Source organism: Rhinolophus sinicus, chromosome 3, assembly GCF_057876585.1.
Source record: "Rhinolophus sinicus isolate RSI-liver-muscle chromosome 3, RSI-T2T, whole genome shotgun sequence".
In the NCBI taxonomy this organism is placed as follows: Eukaryota; Metazoa; Chordata; class Mammalia; order Chiroptera; family Rhinolophidae; genus Rhinolophus; species Rhinolophus sinicus.
This window is the reverse complement of record NC_142503.1, coordinates 127,691,283-127,706,318: the sequence shown is the minus strand read 5'-3', so window position 1 is coordinate 127,706,318 and position 15,036 is coordinate 127,691,283. Positions and strand designations below refer to the sequence as shown.

General features: G+C 47.0%; 2 protein-coding genes and 1 pseudogene across 4 annotated transcripts in view; 2 read left to right on the top strand and 1 right to left on the bottom strand.

Annotated features, from left to right (window-relative positions):
* The window catches only part of LOC109458300 (dehydrogenase/reductase SDR family member 2, mitochondrial-like), a 104,397-nt gene that overhangs the window by 86,366 nt on the left and 2,995 nt on the right, over positions 1–15,036 (bottom strand). The window lies entirely within an intron of this gene.
* Positions 1,736–3,864, top strand: LOC109436088 (serine/threonine-protein kinase pim-2 pseudogene; annotated as a pseudogene).
* Positions 3,996–14,988, top strand: LOC109436123 (dehydrogenase/reductase SDR family member 4). 2 transcript variants are annotated; one of them, XM_019714446.3, is made up of 8 exons: positions 4,011–4,241; positions 5,376–5,553; positions 9,426–9,527; positions 11,555–11,625; positions 11,721–11,772; positions 12,069–12,203; positions 12,659–12,714; positions 14,447–14,988. In XM_019714446.3, the coding sequence occupies exons 1-8, from the start codon at positions 4,111–4,113 to the stop codon at positions 14,559–14,561; spliced, it is 840 nt and encodes a 279-aa protein (XP_019570005.1). In that variant the 5' UTR covers positions 4,011–4,110; the 3' UTR covers positions 14,562–14,988. The 2 variants fall into 2 exon arrangements, with proteins under 2 accessions (XP_074184141.1, XP_019570005.1); XM_074328040.2 differs by lacking the exons at positions 11,555–11,625; positions 12,069–12,203 and having other exon boundaries at positions 3,996–4,241.

Below are 15,036 nucleotides of genomic sequence, written 5' to 3'. Positions count from 1 at the left end.
TCATTCCATTCATGGGAAACATTTTTAAGTGAAAAATGCATAGGAAATTTCTGGAAGGATACACAAGACCAAGAGCTATATGGGAAGTAGGTAAAAGAAAGCACTTTTACCTACTTTTACTTTTCACCTTTACTTTTCACTTTATAACCTGTCTCTTTTTAAAATCATGAACATGTGTTATTTTTATAATTTAAAGAATAGATTTTTAATAATTAAAACAAAAACACATTGGTGCTGAAAGTAAAATTCCAATTCAGAGTAAATTAATTTCTAAGAAAACTGTCATTCTCCAACAATGTCAGAAAAATTAAGTACAGCTATTCAACGTTGACAGGGGGTCAGGTTGTCATGACTCACTGTGATTTCACATATGGAAATAAAAATGCCTACTTCACTGGATTGGAAATATTCAATAAAGTCATAGAAAGCCCCCAACATTTGCTAGCACTTAGTAAGTGTTCGATGAGAGTTGCTATCCCCAGCCCTCCCACACTGCCCATTCCTGACCTATGTCAAATGACGATGCATGAATCAATGACCAATCTGGGATGGCTATTGCAAAACCCAAGATATAAATTCCACCCCAGGGGAATTTCCTTCTGGACCACAGTCACCCTTGAAGAAGACGGGAGTGTAGTCCTCAATCACAAAAGCATTTCTTCAAGACCTGCAGATGGTACCGCCTCCATATGGGAGCAATCCCGTTGCATATTAAAGTTCCCATTTCAAAGGGATTCCGACATGATCAATTATTTTCCCCAAAGATTTCCTACCCCCATCTCCAGCAAACCAGCTTGATATGGAGTAGGAGCTAGAGATTCCCACACTTCTTGCCGCCCCTCTACCCTTTTTTGTTCACAGATACCCTCCCAAATGTCCCCTCTGCTCTCCTAAAAGAAATTATGCTAGAGGCCAATATCTACCCTGCCCAGATGAGGAGGGGCCAATGATCACAGAGCTCCCAGGACAGAATTCTCTTTTCCCAGAACCCTTTGCTCTTTGAGGTATAGTCTCCCTCCCCCTCCCCCACCCTCAGCTCCTGGATCTGGTTGCTCACCTCTGAGCTGGAGATGAAGTGAGATCAAATTTGCCCTGCAAGCCTGTCCCTTTGAACCAAAAGCCCTGAGAACCCCTACTTCCGTCCTCCTGCACACCCTCCCCCCAGCCCCACACAGAGGTGGAGAGTGCTGGGAAGGGTTCCCACAGTACATTAGCTCTGAACGGGGAAGAAGGAAGAGTAGTGTCATGCTATCCAGCCTCTGTTGTCAATAATTCATGAGGTTCAGACTGAGGGGCACCAGTCAGAGAGTCAGTTTTCCCCAGATATGGGGAAAATTAGACCTAAGCTCTCTTATCTTATCAGGATGTGCTGAGTGCCAAAGCTCAGTACCACAGCGGTAACTTCTCAGTGAGGAATATGCTATAAATCCAGTGCACACTGTTATATCACTTGCTACCCTTTACACCCCCTTTTGGATGCTGAAATCCATTTTTAGTTGATCAGCTGACCTACACATATACTTAAATGAATCTTTAGTAAGTATGAATTTTATTAAACAGCAATCCGACAAACTGAATTTCACAGACTAGTATTCTCTCTCCTCTAATTGTAGGGACTGACATAGGGTTGCCAAACGGTGGATTTCACCAACGAACAACACTTTTCTCAAGCTATCCATCTGCTTTTACCATCTTGTTTTAATGAAAAGACTAACACCGAGAAGAAGAAAAAGGAATGGGTCCGTTGGGCGAAGGCTGAAGCCACTGCCTCTTTGCCCAGGTAGTTACAGCCGTTCAGCACTGCCATGCCTGTGGAGTTGTCCATTGTCACATCAAGGATGAGATCATCCTGACCGACCTCCGCCGGGATTGTATAAACTCATTGATTTGGTTCTGGTGCCCTGCTTCATGATAACCCTACACTGACTTTGAGGGGACAACGGCTTACAGCCCCCCAGAGTGGCAGTACCATGCACTCCCAGCCATGTCCTTCTCTATGACATGGTGTGTGGGGACATTCCCTTCAAAGGGGACCAGGAGATTCTGCAGGCTGAGCTTCACTTCCCTGCTCCTGTGTCCCCAGACTGTTGTGCCCTAATCTGCTGGTGCCTGGCCCCCAAACCCTCTGCCCGACCCTCACTGGAGGAGATCCGGCTGGACCCCTGGATGCAGACACGAGCTGAGGATGCACCCCCCAGCACCCCTAAAGGGGGTCTCACCCGTTTGGCCTGGTCCCTGCTGCCCTAGTTGGGGTGGCCATCCCTTGACCATGCCAAAGGGACGAAAGACATCTGTTGACCTGGTTTTACAGGCCATCAAAAATCCAGTGTTACTAGGGTCAGAGATTGGGGATCAGGGGTCAGAAGACATGAACCAAGTCTGTCCCCGTCCCAATTCTACTAAGGACCCCTCCCAGAATTTACAGTTTCTTATCTGGAGGGAGGACTTCCTTGCTTCGCATTTTGCTAAGGATGTTTACTTGGTTGAAGTTACTTAGCTTATGAGTCCCAGGACTCTTATTGTGATTTGTTACAACCCTTACACCGGCACTTCCTGTTACCACCACACAACCGTAGTTCAAATGCTCTAACTTGGGCAAGGGTGCTTTCCTTCAATACCCCAGCAGCTTTTATTTTAGTAAACGGATCCTTTTCTCTAGTCTAGGGTCCCATATTCAGTCAAGCTGCTTGCCTACCTCAGCCCGAGTTTGTTTACTCTGGGGGAGGTAATGCCCTATTGTTATCCCAGGGCTTAAAAAATTATTTTTTTTTTAATTAATTAATTTTTTTGGTGAGGGGACCCTACTGTGTTATTCTAAGTGCTCTTATTCTGGTGAGAACCCTATTTCCATAATTTGGGAAGGAATGGGAGATGGATACCACTTAAGTCCACTAAGGTGGAGGGGTGTGTTTTTTGGGGAAAAGGGGTCGGGGAAATAAATCTTGTTTGTTCTTCTGGGGCTTCCCCCATCTTTTTTAGATTCTTGCTTCCTCCTTCTGAGACAGGATTGTCCAGTTGCTGAAATGTATATACGTATGTATTGGGGGAAGGGAGCTCCAAATGTGTCATCCCTCCCTTCTCCCCCTGCCTGGATTATTTAAAATGCCATGTGTGGAAACCCACTGTTTAATACATGTAATAGAATAAAAAATTTTAAAAAAATAGTCTAGCCTGTGGCAGCAATAATAATTACTTTATGCTGGCAATAATTTCTATGTGTTTAGTAGTTTACAGTTTATAAAGTGCTTTTACATTCAACAAACATTCATTGAACTGGGATGGAGGCTGAGACCCGGGGAGGAGGTGATTGTGGAGAAGTGAGTGTTCCTGAGTTCTGGGTATTTCCACCATTGGTTGGGGGACCCTCCGGCCTCCTTGCTACCACTTAGGCCCTGTAGAGTGGGGGAGTCCTCTTAGGGTGGAGGGTGTAACGGAACCTGTCAGGTCCTGCCAGGATTTTTATCCCCGCACACTGGTTACCACAATGATCAGAGTCTGCCCTCCAAGCCTGTCAGTCAGGATGGACAAGACCTTGAGCCAGAATGAAAGGCAGTGGCAGGCCTAGCCCAGCTGCTCCCCATCAGGTCTCTATCCCAGGCTCCTCCACCCTCACCCGAGACGCTCATATGATGACTCCGCGGAGACCACACCTCCATTGGCAATCTCAAAACATTTGTCCTTCTGTGGGCTGTCACATACTTAGACCCAGACTTTGTTGGAGAAGGGGGTCCATCTTGAGGGTCTGCGAAGCAAAAGCAACTAACTCAAAGCTCCCTCTACCTCCCAGAAAAATGACGTGGGCAAGGAAATGTGGAAGGAGGGGTACGGGGAAATCTGCGGGTACCTGCAGGGGTGCGGGACACACAGGAAACTTGGACTGACAGCCTGTCCCACACCAGCCGGGGCAGAGCAGAGGATCGCGGGGCGGGGCGGCCAGGCGCCGGCAGGGGGCGCCCGCAGCCGCAGCCTGCTCCCGGGGCGAGGGGCCGGCGATCAGCGGGAGGAGCGGTCCAGCCCAAGGGCGGGCCCTGAGTAGGACGCGGGGCGGGAGTCAGCCCTACGGTCACCTCCCCCGGGGTGCCAAGGAAGCCTGCGCGATTGGAAGGCGCCATGCAGAAGGTGGGATTGCTGCTGGGCGGCTGTGTACGGTCGTGGAAGTCGGTGCGAATGGCCAGCTCCGGGGTGGCGCGCCGGGACCCGCTCGCGAATAAGGTGGCCCTAGTAACGGCCTCCACCGATGGGTGAGTACCCCGGCGGGAGTCGCTGAGGCCTCCACTCTCCGGAAACTGGTACTCACAACTCGTCCTTTGCCTTCCGGACCGTGTCCTCAGGCCTCACACGCTGCCAGTCTGGCCCCGGAAGAAAGGAACCACGTGGTTGGCCTGCAGCCCCTCTGAATCCCCTAGCCAGTGTCATGTCACTGCTCCCTCTGGATCAACTGCGCCACCTCAGTGCTGCCCCCATCGATCCGGTCTCCGAGTGCCCTGGGTTGCCCCAGTCAACCTACCCCACTTGGCGTCTAGGAAGATCAGCAGACCGGAAATCTAAGGCAGTCCAGATTTCAAAAATCCTATCCTACTGCCTCCATCGACTATGGAAATGTTCCAGACTCCCCATTTGGGCACCCTGACAAGTCTCCCAGAACCATACCCCTTACCTAGAGGGGACACAAAGGCCCATGTATCCAGATTTTTGTTTAGTTCAGTACATTTTGGCCTTCCTTGCCCAGCCTGTCTCTCACCCACCACTCTTGTCTATACTGCTTCTCATTCCCACAGCACTTAGCTAGACACCAGCTCTCCACAAATCTAAAATGTACTCAAAATGCTAATAGCTTACAATTGCAAAAGGTGTAACCGTCACTTCCAGTGAAGTAATGTATGTAAAAAATTTACATTTTTAACCAGAGACCCACCCTTTCATATGCACCCCAAAACATAACTAAAGACAGAATTTTGAAATGATATAGACTAGTAAGGAAGATATTTGGAGGCAGGGACTCTTTTGAGGGAGACCTTTCAGTCACAGACGTGGCTGCTGCTCTACCCGTAGCACATTTCTCTCCCCTCAGTCCCTACAGGGTATGGGGCCTGTCACCCATTATGAGACTTGTGGAAGGTGATATCACTTCCTGGGATCCTAGTCTGAGGACCAAAACCATAAAAAACATAAGTAAATGGGTGCCCAGAACATGCTAAGCATGTCCATCTGTATGGTCATGGCTGTGCCATTAGCCCTATTTGATACATAATACAGACACATGAATGTCATAGGGAAGGAGAGCTAGAATTCAAGCCCAGGCAGTCTGACTCTCAGCCCATGCTCTCAACCTCTTCCCTGTACTGGCCTGACAGTCCTTATCTCTCTGCCTACAGGATCGGCTTCGCCATCGCCAGGCGTCTGGCGCAGGACGGGGCCCATGTGGTGGTCAGCAGCCGGAAGCAGCAGAATGTGGACCGGGCTGTGGCAACACTGCAGGGGGAGGGGCTGAGTGTGACGGGCATCGTGTGCCACGTGGGGAAGGCAGAGCACCGGGAGCGGCTGGTGGCCACGGTGAGCAGCAAGGACATGGGCATAGAGCCAGGAGGTAGCAGAAGGGAGCCAGCCTGAGCCTCCTTCCCTGGACAACATTGGTGCGATCCAAGCCAGCACTATTAACTAAAACATAACAGTGCATTCTGCATACCCACACCAGTCCGCCAGCACATTTTTATTGTGTACCCTTTCTGTTATGTCTCCAAGAATCATCCCATCCCACTCAGAGAATCAAAAATTACTCTAATGCTTCAACCCTGCATCAGCTCTTGGGGCACCCCCCCAAAAAACAGCTGGTCCTGGTTCTCCAGTAGTTTCCAATCTAATTGGGCAGATGAGAAGGGTAAATACAATCACAAAATAGATGTTCCCACCAGTGAGCTAATAAATAATCAATCGCCTGTTCTTTATAGAGCCAAGTCCCTAGAAACCTGCAGGAGGCAGCCACATGTTTCAGCCACCTACTGTGTGCCATTCACTTTGTTCAGAGGCTTATACTGGTTATCTCTAAACCTGACAACAACCCAAACAAGGCAAGGACTATTCTCCCTGTTTACACTCTGCTCAGAAATGTGTAGTAACATTTCGAGGTCCCAAAGCCAGTAAGAAAAGAGCTGTGAGTCAACCCAGACCTTCCAAACTGCCTGCAGACTACCCGGCATTTCCCCATTAGTATCGCATCAGGCCTTGGGTGCCCACTTGGACAGTGTCTAAGCCAGCGTCAGAGTTGGTGCTTGGCGCCAGCCTCCCAGCTGCACAAGAAAATATGAGCATCTGGCAAAGGAGGCTCCCCTTCCCTTAGTCTCAGGGCACATACTTTATTCCCTGGAGCGGAAGGGAAAATCTACTGAGGAATGGAAAGTATGGGATTGTACTAACCAGTTGAAAGGCTGGTAGAAATAATTTTGGTCATATAATTTTGATAATAATCTTAGAAGAGGGGGACGATAAATTATGATAGGTGGTGGTATGGTAGACTTCAGGTTATTCCATTTTTTTTACACTTTATTTATTTTGACATTCAATAATATTATTTTATATTATTATCAGTTGTACAGCATAGTGGTTAGAGGGAAGGTGGCTTCTTTATGTCCTTAGTTGTAGGGCTTCAGTTCAGCTAGACTTCAGGTGATTCTCAATAATGGTTGTTCTGTGGATTAGTTGTAATTGACGTGGTCCTGAGAGGAGGAGGTAAGCACAGTGTTTACCTATTTTGCCATCTTGACTGGAAATCAAGGTTATTCCATTTTTAAGGAACCGTTTGGGAATGCTCAAATGCGCATTAGAGAGAACCAACTATAAGTCCAAGAAAGTCACCTTGCCTAGCATAGGCTGCTGGACAGAGCCTGAGATTGGTTCCCTGATCCTGAGACTGAAGGGAGACATCTGGGATCCTGGGCCGATTAGTGACTAGCCATATGGAATGTACATAGCAACCTAATACCAACATCCTGCCAAGAAAACCACCTCTCACCCCCACCAGGTCCATTTAACCTAGCCCTGGCCTAGCAGTGGAGCTTGAGCTAGACCTTGAGGAGTGGGTGGGATGGACAGATGGAGGATGGGGTTCCAGATGACCCTACAAAATGAGCAAACAGCTAAGGAGGGACTGAAGGGGAGAGGGGAGCAAGGTCAGCCCACAGCAGAGCACAGGCTCGGGAGTGCTGGTGCAAGAGATGATGGGAAAGAGGGCACGGAGGCCTCCATAGTCTCTCAAAGGAGGTTAGACATCACTGTAGGAAAGAAGAGGCCATGTGAGGTTTTGAGCAAGATGAAAATGGTTATTAAAGAAAGAGAATCTGGCAATGGGAGATATATTGGCATAGAGAAGACTCTGAGCCAGGGGCATCAGCGGGGGAGCTGTTGCTGTCATTCAGGTCTAGAGCAGTGGTGGTGGAACCAGAATGGATACGCCCAACAGACATGTAGTGGGAACCAACCAAGATTTTTTTCTAACCCAGTGTTAAGAAATGGGCAATACTGTGTTTCCGTGAAAATAAGACCTAGCTGGACAATCAGCTCTAATGCATCTTTTGGAGCAAAAATTAATATAAGATCTGGCATTATATTATATTATACCCAGTCTTATAGTAAAATAAGACCAAGTCTTGTATTAATTTTTGCTCCAAAAGACGCATTAGAGCTGATTGTCTGGCTAGGTCTTATTTTCCGGGAAACACGGTAGGATGAGTCAAAAATGACCCTCGGGGCAATGTCAGGATGGAGAATGATAGGTTACTGGTTAGGAATTTGAAATGTGTGGTGCCTATTGCCAGCCGTCACCCTGACATGAGGAAAGCTGCTGCCCTGAGGATGGTTACTACCCAGTGGCCTCCTCATCTCCTCGAAGCTTCTCAAAGGTGTGATGAGCGGAAACCAGATTAGCCACTTCTCCACTTTATTGTACTTTTTCTAAAACATACACCTATCAAACAACTCTTAACCACTTTCATATAGTGATCATACAACTTAGAGCGAGACTTAGAAGACACCAGCTGGGTAGTCAGAGTACCTTTCTCATTAATCTTCTCCCCTCTGCGCGCTGCTAGGCCTGGAAGGAGAGGGGGACAGACGCACAGCAGAAATGAAAAAGTGCTCCAGGTAATTCTGGCGCAATCCACCATCTTCCCACCCCGAAACACACATGCATCACATTCTAACATATTCTGTACTTTCCTAGTCACAAATCTGTAGGCCAGACTCACACAGATCCCAGGCAGGTGACTGAGGCATTGTGCCAGGACACCAAAATGTACAGAGTGTGAGAGAGCATTGATACTGGTTTTAAAAGATCACGTGATTTCACGTTTTGTTAAATTTACATGTGGACAGCTCGGGCTTCAGCAGTGTGACAGTTCCTTCAGCAGTGCAGAAACAACTGAGCTTAGCACCTAGTTAGCAAGAATAATTAGTTAAAATGGAGCGAGCAGATGGTCCACGTTGTTAATAACACCCCTCTGGGCACCAAATCTCGAAGCACAAAGTCAACTGAGAGCCTATTTGCTGCTGCTTGCCCCAGGCATCAAAATTGCCAGTTCTGGGCAAATGCAAATCAGATTTCAGGGCCGCATATCAGCTTTTCAGGGGGCATATTGTGGGCAGATTCTGTTGAGCCACCCCTTTCTGCAGCATGTGCCGGTCACCACCTATGTGAAGATATTACAACCATGTGAGTATGGAACTGCTAGTCCGGGCTGCTGTCTCCCTCACCAGACCTGCTTCAGTTCTGCCACCACTAACTAGCTTTGTGCCCTGAGCAAATCACTTTACCTCTCTCAAGACCAAAATAACAGGCCTCTTGTTCTTAGCTTGGCCCTCATATGCCATTATTGAGGTGGAGGTCTCTGAGAAATCACCTTCCCTGGACCTGTGTCTTCACTTTCACCCTGAGGACATGGAGCTAGATGACCTAAAGGCCCCTTCCCGTGGTAACTTTCTGGGGGTCTATTTAAACTGCTCTTTCTATTCGAGTAGGTGTGAACAGGTTGAGTTTGAGATAATAGTAACTCATTCTAGGAGAACCAGACAGTAAGCACTTGAAGCAATGAGGCTGGGACTCAGTGTGAAAGGAGGAAGAGTCTAGAAATCGATTTTGAGGTGAGAGCTAAAGCCATGAGATAAAGGAGCTCCCCAAAGAGGAAGTATAAAGAGCAAAGGGTCAGTGACAGCCTTGGAAGAAGTGGGGGTCAGGAAGAAAAGATGCCAAAGAACTTAGATGCCCTTCAATGTTTAGCAGCAGAACTTAGGGTACCTTTGGAGAACAATGTTTCAAGAAGCAGAGATGTCACTTTGACATCGCTTTGTTCCTAAGACGTAATTCTGTATTAACCTGGGCAATGCACCTCCCCAAGTGACCTGCAGCCTGACTCAGACCTTACTCCTCTCTCTAGGCTGTGAAGCTTCATGGGGGCGTTGACATCCTGGTATCCAATGCTGCTGTCAACCCTTTCTTTGGAAACCTACTGGATGTCACCGAAGAGGTGTGGGACAAGGTGAGAAGGGATTAACGCAGCAGGGGGAGGGCCTCAGAAAACAGCACAAACTCAGTCTGCTTTTAGAATGCATTTGTCAAGTGCAGTATAAATGTGGGGAATGAGGAATCCTTACGATTTGCCACACACCTGGAGTGCACCTGGTGAAGGGCAAGTGGGGGTGGCTTCCTCTCTCCCTGCCCCCTCTTTCATTGCTGCTTCTCCCCAGTTTTGTCTTCTTCCATTTGCTCCTTACTAGCCCCCTTCTTTCATACACCCCAACCCCCACCCAGCCTTACTTATCCAGGCTCTACCTGGTTTATTTCCAGCAGACATGGCAGCTAATCTGCCAATAACTAATACACTTAAATTTACACACCAACCATCCCTTTTCAGTTGACAAAAAAAGAGTATTTCTCATTAGCTGGAAAACTCTAATAGCTGATAGTTAAGTGAAATACCAATTCTAGTGAAATGACCTAAGTTGCCGCTTCATAGCATACAGCCTTTGAAAAAGACCTGTGCTCTTTTCTTCTTAACTGCAATGTTGAGAAAATCAGAGATCCAGATGTCTAAATCAAGTGTGGAATATTGGTTTTTATGTGAGTGTTTATAACTACATTATATGCACAATATATTTCACACACCTACATTCTTTAATTATAAAGCCTTAATTAAATATTTGTCTTTGTTTACTGAGGTTAGTATTCCCACATCATTTGAAAATGCTAAATTTTTTATGATTGCCCATGATTTTGCTTTTTATTCTGATGACATCAGTAACGTTCTCAACACTGAAGAATACTAAAATATTATACTTTGTTTATCAGTGTTTCACAGACAGCGACCAGAGTCCCAAATGCTCTTCAGTGAATCAGTTCCTGATTGATATTTTTTAAAGTAGAGAAACATCTTTCATGAGCAGTCTGAATAGAGACCACAGGAAAATAATTTCAAACCAAGTAATTTTCCTTTTAGTTTGTGTTTTTGTTTTGTTTTTTAATATCACAGTATATCAAATCTAAATGCCAGGGTTGATCCTTGATTGAACCTTGGACTTTTAAAATAAGGACATTTGGGGGACAATTGGAAAAACTTTATTATGGGTAGCAAATTAGGTAAAAATCATTAGTATCAATGTTGAATTGCTTAGGTGTGACCATGGATTGTGGTGTGTAAAAGAACATCCAGAAATATTTAGGGTTAGAGCATTATGACCTATGCAACTCTCAGTGGTTGAGGGGGAAAAAAAGTATAAATACATAGATAGAGCAAATGGGGCAAAATGTGAACAATTGGTGGATCTACGTAGAGGATACTCATTGTACTTCCATTTTAACTTTTCTGTAAGTTGAAATTTTTCAAAATAAGAAGTCTGTCTGGGGATGTATGGGAGGAGACCATTCCCAGCAGCGCCTAGAACAGTGTGAACAAGGGTCATAAATTTGTTTTACATTATGGATGTGGGGTTTCGATTGCAGCCTATGCCCCAGCTGCCCCAAAAAGTGCCTCAGGATCCTACTTTCCAACAAATGTCCAGCAAGACAATCCTTCCTGGAGGGCCAAGGGCATCTTACTCCCTAAGTTCAGGAGCCAGAGGAGTGCTGGAACACCCCAGGACCCCAAGATCAGGCCACATTTTCCTTGGGGAAGCAACGTCCACTCTGCGGCAGGTCCAGGAGACCGATAGAATTCCCTGCTCTCCCTACTTGGAAGAAACACAGAAAATCCAGCTCAAATCCAAAATAGTCCTGAGGATTTAAGTCCATTCTGGGCCAAATCAAACTTGGCTGGTTAGGAAACAAGATGAACCAGGCTCCATTCTTTCCTACCCGAACCTAATGTTTCGTTCTCTTGCTAAATAAGCCAGTGAAAGATACTTCTCCCTAGGGCTCAGTTTCTTTACTTGTAATGTCCCAGGAAATTATCTCCAAGATTTCCTCCGGCCCTAACAAGCAGATCTTAGGAACCCTATCATGACTCCTTAGCGTCCTGCCTTCTCCAGGTGTCTCCCCTCATGCTGTTTCTTTTTCTCCTCTCGTTTTCAGATTCTGGACATCAATGTGAAGGCTGCAGCCCTGCTGACAAAGGCAGTGGTGCCAGAGATGGAGAAACGAGGGTACAGAGAATGAGGGAGCCTGGGTGAGATGGGCCCCGTGCAGGCTGAGGGCAGGAGTCTCTTCTGGGAAGAGAGTCATTCTCTTCTTTTTCCAGAGGCGGATCAGTGGTGATTGTGGCCTCCATAGCAGCCTACACCCCATTTCCAGTAAGAACCCCTTTCTCTGCTACTTCCACCCCTTCCTCAATCCTGCAGCTTTCCAGCCCTTTAGTCACTCGAAGAAGTTTGTGTCCCCTTTTGGAATGCCACCAAGTCCCTTCCCACAAAATAGGTGCCTTGCTTCCATGAACCACAACCTGGGGAAATTTAGCCACAAGACAGTTTCCTAACTGGGACCTTTCTTTATAGGAGATGCCCTATTATCTACTACCCTGTATGTCTTCCAGTAAGAACCAAGAATGAACTAGAAACGAAGAGACTAACCCAGTCTCTCCCTTCCCCAGGGCCTGGGCCCTTACAATGTTAGTAAAACAGCCTTGCTGGGCCTCACCAAGAACCTGGCCATCGAGCTGGCCCAGAGGAACATCAGGGTGAACTGCCTGGCACCTGGACTCATCAAGACTAACTTCAGCCAAATGGTAAGGAGGGGGAGTCCTGCATCCTGCTGGGACCCCTACAGGGTATCTTCCTGGAGGGGGAAGCCCAGGGTCTGGGTCCTGAGCACCGAATCACTCCTGCCCCCTCCCCGGGTTTTTCTAGAGTCCCTCTCCCTACCAGCCACCTGTCCAGACCAGACCCGCTCCTTTTTTGAGGTGTGTGTTAGCAACTGAGGAATTCAGACTCTACTCATGCTGTTTCATATCTCCTTAAATGAATGGGAATTGGGGAGACCCAGCAAAATGCCTCTCTAGAACCCAAAAAGAATGAAACAGAAGAGGGCAGTGGGGAGAGCCTGGGGGCTAGGAAGGACTGGGAAGTGAGAGAGCGTCTCTCCACCCTTTCTCTCCAGTGTTGTGAGGGCGTGCAGTTTCTCCCCTCTCTGCCCCTCCCTTGCCTCCTCTTTCACATAAAGACATTCCCCTTTTCCCTGCAGTTGTGGGAGGACAAGGCAAACGAGGAGAGCATAAAACAAGCCCTGCGGATAAGAAGGTAAGGGTCACAGAGAGGGTTAGGAGGGAGCAACATGGAAAGGTCTGGTCCCTCACACGGCCCACAGCTCAAGTGTCTCGGTCCCACAGACAACACGGCATGCTCCCTTCGGCCTCAAACATGCACACTTCACAAGTTCATGACTATTGCATCACTACCGTGATGTGCAAGGAGCCTGCTTCCATTGTAAAAACCAAACACAGAGGTGCCCAGGTTTCAGCAGAGCACAGCTCTGGAAGAGGCCTGACTCCTCTCTCCAGTTGGCTGTTTGCCTCCATCTCGGGGCATCCCTAGCCACCAGGGGCCAAAACCAAAACCACAACATGCCTTTTTAGTTCCCCTTAAACAAACAGTCATGTTTCTAAAGCTCAAGTTGATGGTCCTACAATCTAAATAAAAGGAATGAAGAGCTTTAGTAAATCCCAAAACTCCTCTTGCCTAAGGAAACTAGTCTCTTCCCCCAGGGGCTGGCTGAACTGTTCAGGCACCTTTGTCTGGCTCCCTTTCCTCTAAGTTCCCTGCCTCTCTCCAGCTTCTGGCTTCTAGGAACTCTCTTGTCTTTAGCTTCTCCATCTTGTTCTTCAAGGACACATGCAAGTAAGGCCTACTTAAGGAGGCAGACCCACTCCAGTACTCCCAAAGCCATTCTGATGTCAGGCATGAGCTGCAGGCCTAGTTCACAATTCACTAACACCGTGTTTCCCCGAAAATAAGACCCAGCCGGACCATCAGCTCTAATGCAGCTTTTGGAGCAAAGATTAATATAAGACCCGGTCTTACATTATATTACATAAGACCGGGTCTTATAGTAAAATAAGACCGGATCTTATGTTAATTTTTGCTCCAAAAGACGCATTAGAGTTGATGATCCGGCTAGGTCTTATTTTCGGGGAAACGGTAATTCAGTGTATTGTCATCCTAGGGCCCCTATGATCGAGCTAGCCCCATGCTTCTCAATCTTGCCCATTAGAATCCGCTGGGGTGTTTGTGAAACTCCAGATGCTCAGGCCCCACTTCCAGAGATTCTTTTTCAGTTGGTTCAAGGGAGAACCTGGGCATCTTTTGTGTATGTGTGGCAGAGGGTGGAGGAGGGCATAAATCTTCCCAATGATTACAGTGTGCAGCTGGGAGGGAGAACCACTAATCCAGATCTAGGTTTAAAGTATCCAGTCGGCCCCAACTCTAGAGCATTCTATGGCAGTTATGTTAACATGTTCCCTAACTATGGGATCACTGATACAAACACTGAGAATTAGCACATTCTCACAAAATGAACTTGACTCTAAGGGACAAAAATAGATCCCTGAAAAAACTGAATTGAAGCTGCGCAAATGGAGTCATTTAAAACAAACCATTTACTGTCTCACGGACTCCCTGATGCTTGACTCATATGCACACATGTGAAACAAATTCTTTGAAGTGTGAAATAGCTGCTCCCCAGTTTATATAACTTTGGATTCTGTTGTCCTGGGTTCTCTAAAAAAACAAAGTGTCTCTATATTATTTGAATATAATGTATAGTGGTTTTTTGCAGAGTACAGTATTTCTGCTTATACTGAATTATAACAGCTTATCTTCATGATAACCCTGTTGATGGACAGTAAGTTTGTACACTGGTCCTGAAAAATCACCTGATACTTTATGATTAAGCAAATTTTATTCCCTGTGGGCCAAGTCAGGGTATGTAGCCTGTTTAATTTTTGCTCCCTTCCTTGTTTTCTCTATTCCCCAGGATAGGCAAGCCGGAGGAATGTGCAGGCATCGTGTCTTTCCTGTGCTCTGAAGATGCCAGCTACATCACTGGGGAGACAATGACAGTGGGTGGAGGGGCCCCATCCCGCCTCTGAGTACCTGGAGAGAGCTCACCACGGCAGAAATTGGGCTCCAACTCCTGGTCTGGTCCCAGCATTCATCAAATGGCCTTTCCCACCTCTGCCTATTCATACTGCTTACCTTATACCTTACCCCGCCAAAATCAGTGTTCTGCCCTATGAAAAGATCCAGCCTTCCCTGAGGTCAAGGTGAGATCTTATGAGGATTCCTGCTGTTGCTCTAACCTTGGATAAAGACTTCCCCTGAGGACTTAGGGCAGGCCTGCTGAGAAGGCTGAGTCTACCTTGGCAAAGACCAACGAATTTTTTTTTTTGGGGGGGAACATCTGGGGAATTTGAGGGAGATGGGAAAGAAGGAACCTGGAGCTGAAGGAGCTGGGTTGGAAATTAACAATTTGCAAATAAGGTGCAAATAAAATACAGATGATCTTGTTGCTTTGAATCAACGTGTTCATTTTTCAGTGTGGGGTGCATAGGTGTGGTAGCCAAG

Coding starts and splice junctions, on each gene's coding strand:
- LOC109436123 (XM_019714446.3), top strand. CDS start 4,111: ATGCAGAAGGTGGGATTGCTGCTGGGCGGCTGTGTACGGTCGTGGAAG. Junction 9,528..11,554: donor CCGAAGAGGTGTGGGACAAG/GTGAGAAGGGAT, acceptor TCTCGTTTTCAG/ATTCTGGACATCAATGTGAA. Junction 12,715..14,446: donor CAAGCCCTGCGGATAAGAAG/GTAAGGGTCACA, acceptor TCTATTCCCCAG/GATAGGCAAGCCGGAGGAAT.